Below are 8,749 nucleotides of genomic sequence, written 5' to 3'. Positions count from 1 at the left end.
GTTGTATTTGATTCAAAAATGACAGGTGTTCAGCACATTACACATATTCTTAAAAAATGCGAGAAAAATATTAATATTCTCCGTTCACTGTCTGGAGCATGGTGGGGAGCACACCCACAGTGCCAGAAAATACTGTACAATGCTTTAATTCGATAGATTACTTACCTAGACTACGGAGCTTTTCTACTGGAACCATGTAACAAATCATCTTTAAGTGCCCTAGACAAAATACAATATAAGTCTCTCCGAATTGTAGTAGGAGCTATGAAATCTTCTCCCACTAACGCCCTGCAGGTGGAATGCTCGGACCCCCCTTTATCCATTAGAAGGCAATATTTGGCAGACAGATTCCTTTTCAAAGTTATCCAAAATTCATCCCATCCGCTTATCGATAAACTTCATCAATTATCAGAATTTATATCATACGATAAATTCTGGACACATAAAACGACTCCATCCTTGTTCCGAAGCTTCCTTAAATTTCTGCGACTTCCTTCTCCAGTGCACCAATGTGTCCTAAACCCTCTATTTGACAATCCTTATCACTCACTAGTATATCGACCTGATATCTCTCTTGACTTAGGCATCAGTAAAAAATCCACTGATGCTGAGGTTCGGTTACAGGACTACATCAGTAAAAAATGGAACAACTGGCTTGTTATGTACACAGATGCCTCAAAGCTATCTGATCAAGAGTGTGTTGGTGCTGCTGTTTGGATTCCCAAATATAAAATAATTCTAAATTTTAAATGCCCACCGGTCTCTTCAGTCTTTTCGGGTGAAGCCATTGCTATCCTTGAGGCTCTCCTATATACAGAGTCGCATAATGTTGATAAAACTGTCATTTTATCAGATTCTAAAAGTTGTCTCCAGGCTATTTTGTCCAACCCCTTCCGTAATAAATCCAACTTCCCTTGTATCCTGAAAATTAGAGACGTGTTATACAGGTGCCACCTTCAAGAAATTAGAGTTTCCTTGGCCTGGATCCCAGGCCATTCAGGAATAGTAGGTAACGAAGCCGTTGACCTGATGGCCAAAGATGCCACTAATAATAGTTGCCTCACTCACCCTCAAGTATTTTGTCATGACTTATTCTCATTAGCAACCCAAAAGATGATGTCATCATGGCTCGCTGAATGGAAAGAGTCTAGTAAGGTGAAAGGAAAATATTACGCCGACATTCAAAATTTTATTCCTAAGAAGCCTTGGTTCTTCGAATACAATGAAGCATCTAAATTTTGCACCTCCACTTTATGTCGACTAAGGCTGGGCCACTCAAGTACTCCTGTACATTTAGCCAAAATTAGGATTAGGGACAACTCACTTTGTGAATGCGGGCTTGATGATGGTTCTCCAGACCACATCTTTTTCAATTGTCCCAAATATTCTGTTTCACTGTACGATATCCTTCCCCCATACATTCCCAAACCCACAAATTTTAAAACACTCCTTAATTATGTTAACTCCCCTTTTATTGTTATCCTATGTAATTATATAACTAGCAATAACATAAAATTATAATGTGTTTGTTCTATCTAACATACTAACACTTGTGTTTATATATTGTGTCCGTCCTTTCAGGTAAATCAACAGCTCCGCAGCATCAAAATTTAAATTCTATGTATTAAAACTTGCATTTCTCACATTGTCCTCCCACAAGGCTCGTTGTACCGTAGTAACATAGCTGCAGTAGCCCTTACATTCTGCTAAGCGGAAAACTCGACACTGGCGAAATCTTAAAAAGAAGGAACCGCCATTGAACAAAACGAAGAAGAAGATTTTTTTACTTGCCATTGGCGAAATCATCGTTTCTTTCGATGGAGCCGTAGCATTTAAAAGAAGAAGATTAAAATCATTTGTGATGCACTCGTGAGCCGATGTATGTTTTCAAGGTGTTAAATTATTTTTTTGGCAAACTTTTTGAGGACTTCGTTGATATACCTACTGTGAGGCGAGTGACGTATTTAATTCTCTTTTTATTAGAACCTCGTAATCATTCTACCGCAAAACAGGCTAGATCTCGGCTATTATCATTAATAATAAAATGTGGTATAACCAATCGTGAGATGTTGATGTATTCAAATTTGTAACGTTATTACGGTAAAGCATAAGCTCATCATCATCATATCATATACAGCCTGTCTTCACCCACTGCTGGGTATAGGCCTCCAAATTTCTGTGCCACTCTCCACGATCCCGTGCTAATCTCATCCAGGTTCGCCCCCCCCAATTCCAGCGATGACATCATGCCACTCAGTTATTGCTGTACTCCATCTGTCATCTTGTGTCTGCATCCGGTGTCCTGCCCAGCTCCACTTGACATTGGGAACACGGTCTATAAGCTTGATATCGAGCATGCCACTGTCCATGTCTCAGCCACCTGCGTGAGCTCATAGACGTTATTAATGAGTGTTGAAACAGGTATTGGGTTGTTTTGTTTGTGTAAGTGCTTTTTGTTAACGCATGCTATTTATTGTTAATTTCTATTTGTGTTGTGTTCTGGAAGTATAGGTGGAAACCTGTAAATGGCTGTACGTTTTTAATCCTGTTTTTATTAAGTGTTTTAAACCTGCAGGTTTTCCGTGAATAAATAAAAAAAGGTAAAAGTGAACACAGGGAATCTTCCAAAATGTGTTTTTTTTAAAGTAATTACACGTGTTGGTAATTTGCTGTAATTACATTAGATGTTGTTCTTAGTCAACATGATAGGTACTTTTTGTTATCTTAACAATAGGATTTAAGTAAGACAAAGTGTTCCATCGTTAAGTGTCCTCAGGCAATGGAAATATTGCTTGAGCTATAAGAGATATAAAGCTGCTGAAATATAAGAGATATCAAAAAGCTTTAAATTGATGTCGAAAAGCTTTACACCGATATCGACAGTATGTTACCTAATGAGTAAATCAACATCAATAACTTTTTAAAAATAAAACTGAAAATATCCAAAGGATAATGGCAAACGGGAGTTAAAGATGTCGCTATTCTCATAGATGGCGCTACGACTAAAAAATCGTTGAAAAACCAAATACAAAGACATGACGCAAGCACATTGAGAAATTCGTGAGGTCCGCTGGTTCGTTCCGTGGCTTAGTTGGTATAGTGTCTGGCACGGTAAGCTAGAAGACGTCGGTTCGAATCCGGCCGGATCGAAGGAATTTTTTCTGAGTGTTCAATCTTGTTATTAATAATTATACTTTGTATGTGTTTAAAAAATTTGTGAAAACATAGAGTTGAAATTTGTAAACAAATTTTGTTTTGGGTTTGGTTCAACGATAAAAACTAGCTATATTTTTTTGCTCCTGATTTAATTGCTTCTTGCAATTTTTAGTTCCATATGGAACAGTTTTTGGGATAGATACCACAAAACAAGAAATTACCCCAATAGGTCCGTATGGCACCTACTACATCTCTAAGGGCATAAAAGCCATGGTTGTGTGTTTTAATTGCAAGTGGGCTGTCAATGCGCATTTATAACAAATCTAAGTTAGTATGAGAAGTAGAAAAAAGTTTGTATTCATTTTCAAAAGTTGTACAAAGGGAGGTGAAGTTAATGGATATATTCTTTATTGCAGATTAAAAATTACAATGACGACATAACAGTAATGTAAACATATTATCGTAATAAGCTACTGTACCTACAACAGGTAGCTTTATTGCAAAGTAGCGATTTCTAGGACAGAAAATGACTAAATGCGAAGGGGGTGCAACCAAAGAATATTATGTAATAGAATGTTGTTTGTACATTCTCACGAGTAATATAAAATGTTAGAATCTCGAGAAATGGTGCAGTGCGTTCCTCTGCACTACACTCTAAAGTTATTTCAATGAACTGAGAATTGTAGATTTTTTGTTTTACTTTGATTTAATATTTATTTATTTCCAGAAAATGGAGTCAAAATTAAAGACGAAACAAGAACAAGAGCAGCTTGCTGTTACAGAAAAATAGCTGACTGAAAACTTGGAAACTAGATAGGAAAAGGCTTACTTTCAAGTGCAAGGTACCGTGCCCCTTCAGCGTCAAATTATCAAGACTTATTCGTGCATCACATCAAGCTACACATCGACGGATTTTGTTCCGTTGCACTGAAGGTGGAGGCGATAATGGCTTGATGTGCTGTTGCAATTTCTTCCACACCCTTAACACAGAAATTGACTAGGCGCGAAGGGGGTGAGACCAAAGAATATCTTTTAGCAGCAGTAGAGCTCCTTGTGAAAGAGTTCGTCCAGGAAAGTACTGCTACTACCTTTACCTATTTCTGCCGCCAAGCAGTAATGTGAGCATTACTGCGTTCCGGTTACGAAGGGTGCTGGTGAAATTACAGGCACATGGGACTGGTCAACTATGTCTCAGGGTGACGGGCGCAATGGCAGTGCACCTCAGATCTTTGCGATTAAAGCTCTGAGTGTCACTGTAACTGTTATGGACAGGCGTGTAGCGTACCATCAGGTACACTATTAATTCGTCCCGTCAGAGTTGATATTATAAAAAAAATTCTTTTAGTACAAAAGTGAGGTCCAAATGTCAAAATATTATTTGTAAGAACTGAGAGGCTTCCAACTTTTAGAGGCAACCCGTGTAGACGTACCACTGATTTAATAATTTATTTAGTATTTAACTTGCAGAAAGAATTTGAAGAATATAAGCAAAAATCCGAAGAAAATTATCAACAGCAACTGAGAACGCAAGGAGAAGAATTGAAAAAGACACTACAAGCTCAAGTCGATGAAATTCGTAAAATGTTTTCTACATTGTCAAGTGGGAGTACTGGTTCTCACAAACAATTGTTGAGTCAAGTGGAACAGTCAATTACAACCAGTGTAACACCACTTGCAACAACTGCAACTAATAATCCTGAACAGTCTGGGCGCGAAACTAAAGGAACTTATGTCAATTGGCGTTTTTATTATGACGAAATACGATTCATACCCTTATCCGAATTAAAAATAACGTTAACAAAGCTACAAAATTTGGACATAACCGTAGAAGCAAATAAAGCAACAGCGATGGCTTTGATTGGTCAATTAATATCATCCGGATTTACTGTGAGGAGAAATCGTAGATTTCCCCTCAATGGTGATTATGTTTATATTAATTGGATAAATGACTTATATGCACATATCAAAGATATTGATAACGATTGTGTTAATATCAATTACAATAATTCCATAAGTGTTATTTTTAATAAATTTGTGCAAATAAATAATGATAAAGGTTGGAACGAAGCTCACAATTATGCACATGCAACTTACTTGAAATTTTTCCAAGAAACAACAACGCCGCAATCGCGTCTGGACACATATTTGTGGTGCCTGTGTCGCTTAATGCATATTGAAAACAAACTTTTAGGAGAAGATCAGTTTTGTTATGTGTATAATGTTACTACTTTTGAGAAAGACTATAATTTAACATGGAAGGAAGTTGAGTAATAAAAATAGGTTCACGTGGCGACTTCTTAATTGGGCATATCCATTTTGTCTGCAACACCTGAATTTTATTCAGAGTTTAGAGAGATCCCTAAGTAAAATTTATTTATGTTGTTTCTATCGGCCCCTTGGAGTTTCATGAAAAGATAAATTACGTAAGTACTTATGAATTTGTTTTCAATTAAATATGTGTCAATTTAGTACACAACGCCATCGACGTGCCATCGGGTTGCCAGAGCACACAAAAAAATGGAATGGCAGTTGAATAGTAGCTCGACGGCTAGCCACTGACAAGCGTTAAATTTTAGCGGAATACACACAACTGAGATAATTTCAAATTGGCAGACGTGGAGCCCAAGCAATTGGTGTGGTCTCACAATTGTTATTTTACGAATTATACAACTATATTGTTGTGTCGGCACTGCACTAAACTTATGTGTATCATGACCGCACTCGAAACAAATAGCACTTATAACACAAGCTTATATTTGTTATTTAGACAGCCGCCTCTCAAAAATATTTCCCATCTCTGAAGAAACAGCCTGTATCCAAATGACATACTTTAATGTCAACATCACACGTTTTATTATCTATTAAATTAATAAATTTGTATACAATAATTTTGTATATAAAATAATAAACAAACTGAGCCTTAAGTCTAAAGACAGAAAGAAAGTTTTAAGTCATTATCATAGATATCGGAATAGGCAAAGTATGTTAAACTTGAAGGAACTATATTTGAAATCCGCGAACTATTGTATTGTATTTGTTTTATGTATTATATAGTGTATGCACCGATTTCTTTACTACGATATAGTATATTTAGAAGAAAAGTTTGTAATAAAAGCAAACATACGTTAACTGTTGTGATGGAACTGATTTTTCGTCTTTTATTTTTAATCGTACTGTTTCTTTGTATTATGCATTTGTGAATATGACTACGGACATTGTGTGTTTATTTCTAAGTACTATACTAAGCTTGAAGTGGCGATTCGACAATGTGAGCTTATTTTCAGAAAGATTTGTGTGTTGTGTATAATACAGATGTACTGTGATATAGCGTCCCAAAAGTGTGAGTAAAGTGTAAAGGTGGTTTTCCACTAGCGAAGCGAAGCAAGACGAGGCGAGATGAGAATTGAAATTTGTATGACAAAATTTGAATTCTCTCCTATAGTCGTGCCACAAGATAGCATTCTCTTTTTTACAGATAGTTTTAGACTCGTAACACATCCCCTTTAATCAGTATCATTAATACTAGTATGGTACTAGTTACTAAAATACTATAGTAATTTAGTAGCATTCATACCAACCTGAGATAAAGTCTGGCTAAAGTCAAGTGGAAAATTTTAAAAACTAGTGTGTTAAAACCAAAAAAAATATTGTAAAGGTATGCGTATGTACACAACCAAAGTCACCATCTGTATTCTTTTCACACGAGCTGGAACTCAATTCACTTAAATTTACGATTATTTGTGTTTTCGATTGCTTGTCATAATGTACATCTCTCAACCAGTCTGAATTAATTTCATTTTACATTTTTCTCTACAACGTGTGGTTACTTTAGTAATTTGTTAATATTTTTTTCGGCGAAATTAACATTTAGTTGTAAATATCACAAGTATGTAATCTTATGAACGGTGTCTACAACAATTGATTTGATATTATGTATTCATAAAAAATATCGTTAATGGCAACACTTAACAATTTAATTTTTGGGGATATTTCTACCATACTACATAATTTCTGTTTATCACATGTAAACAACACGTGAGTGAGAGACATCGATAGGTTTAAGGAAAAAAAACATAGAACATAACCGTTTAAGGGTCGTATTCCAGAACTCTACTCAATGCTCAAGTCAGGACTTGAGCAGACTTGAGTATGATTTCAAGCACTGGAAATACGACCCTAATGGCAAGGTTTTGAGTATGATTTTCAGTGCTCACTGCAATACTCAAGTCCTGACTTGAGTATTGAGTAGAGTTATGGAATACGACCCTGAGTAACGTGTCTTATATATAAACTATCACACCTTTACTGCAGATACCTATTATATTATGTGTTATTGTAGTCAAATACTAAATATTTAACCGAAATAAACAAGTTCTTAGTGTTCACAGTGGAGTTAAATATTATAATTTTTCTTTTCCTATTTGGACAATTATTATTCAGTTCTATCGCCGTTCACAGCTGTCAAAAAGAGAATGATGTCTTGGCTCGACTATCCTTGATTTCTCTAATCACATGATAAAACTACCCTGTTGCATGCGAGATATCACTAGGCTTAAGAAAAAAAATCGCATAGAACGTAACCGTTGGCATGATGTATCATAAATACAAACTATCACAAGTTTAAAGCAGATATAAAATCAAATTATGTGTTATTACGGTTAAATACCATTTATTTAACCGAAATGAAAGCATTGTTAGTGTTCACAAAGAATACAAATGAAATAATTAATCGTTTCCTATTTGGACAATTATTATTAAGTTACGTTCTGTCGCTGTTCATAGCTGTCAAAAAGAGGATGCTATGTTGGCTCGACTATAGAGTATCTTCAGTGGAAATGGTCTGGATTGACGAGGATGGGCGAGGCGAGAATTCAAATATTTGTTGATGTAATATTGAACCGTATTGCTGCTTACTTAGATTATTATACTCTTTAACGGAAACACGATTTCTCGCGCGATCTCGCGAATGCCTGCACGGTCTCGCACAAGCGATGGCTATTAATGTCAATCACGAGACTGTGGGGTACGTACGATTTGAGATTTAAAAAAAGATGGCTTCATCAGATTCTTCTTCCGTTAACATATTTAATAATTTTACGGGACATGTTACTTTAGCGCGTATTTATCGCTAGATGAACTGAACAGCACTGAATCTTCACTAATGGCAATTTTTGGTGGAAATAGGTGGGCGAGATTTCAATTCTCGTCTCTCCTCGTCTCGTCTCCCCTCGTCTCGCCTGCGGAAAACCACCTTAATACGCAAATTTAATCTTTTTGCTTCGAAGCTCAATTATGATGCGTAGCAATGTTTCTTACATTTACATAAGTACATTAAAGTTAGGTATATTATATAAGTTACTTTTTCAATAAATAATTTCAAGAATTAAGTTTTATTGATTGTTATTTTTAACCGACTTCAAAAAAGGAGGAGGTTCTCAATTCGACTATGTTCTTTTTCTTCTTTTTTTTGTATGTATGTTACGCGCTAACTCCGGTATTTGTGAACCGATTTTCATGATTATTTTTTGTTGGAAAGTACCCCCTTAGTGGTCCCATTTCATTTTGAAGAAATCATCCACCTTGAAAAGTGGCT

At 35.9% G+C, this 8,749-nt stretch overlaps 1 protein-coding gene across 4 annotated transcripts; it reads left to right on the top strand.

The window, feature by feature from the left end:
* The first annotated feature begins 221 nt into the window (after positions 1 to 221).
* LOC113234509 lies at positions 222 to 7,260 on the top strand. 4 transcript variants are annotated; one of them, XR_003310792.1, is made up of 4 exons: positions 1,872 to 1,892; positions 2,237 to 2,421; positions 3,884 to 3,998; positions 4,624 to 7,259. XR_003310792.1 is itself a non-coding variant. In XM_026469851.1 (3 exons), the coding sequence occupies exon 1, from the start codon at positions 265 to 267 to the stop codon at positions 1,519 to 1,521; it is 1,257 nt and encodes a 418-aa protein (XP_026325636.1). In that variant the 5' UTR covers positions 222 to 264; the 3' UTR covers positions 1,522 to 1,879; positions 3,884 to 3,998; positions 4,624 to 7,260. The 4 variants fall into 4 exon arrangements, 2 of the variants coding, with proteins under 2 accessions (XP_026325636.1, XP_026325634.1); XM_026469851.1 differs by lacking the exon at positions 2,237 to 2,421 and having other exon boundaries at positions 222 to 1,879; positions 4,624 to 7,260; XM_026469849.1 differs by lacking the exon at positions 2,237 to 2,421 and having other exon boundaries at positions 222 to 1,892; positions 4,624 to 7,260.
* Positions 7,261 to 8,749: the final 1,489 nt, after the last annotated feature.

This window comes from Hyposmocoma kahamanoa, unplaced genomic scaffold, assembly GCF_003589595.1.
Source record: "Hyposmocoma kahamanoa isolate Upper Pololo Valley unplaced genomic scaffold, ASM358959v1 84, whole genome shotgun sequence".
Lineage (NCBI taxonomy): Eukaryota > Metazoa > Arthropoda > Insecta > Lepidoptera > Cosmopterigidae > Hyposmocoma > Hyposmocoma kahamanoa.
The sequence above is the reverse complement of the archived record's forward strand: the minus strand, read 5'-3'. Positions and strand labels throughout refer to the sequence as shown.

What these genes read in the sequence shown, in the direction of transcription:
- LOC113234509 (XM_026469851.1), top strand. Translation starts at nt 265, where the DNA reads ATGAAATCTTCTCCCACTAACGCCCTGCAGGTGGAATGCTCGGACCCC.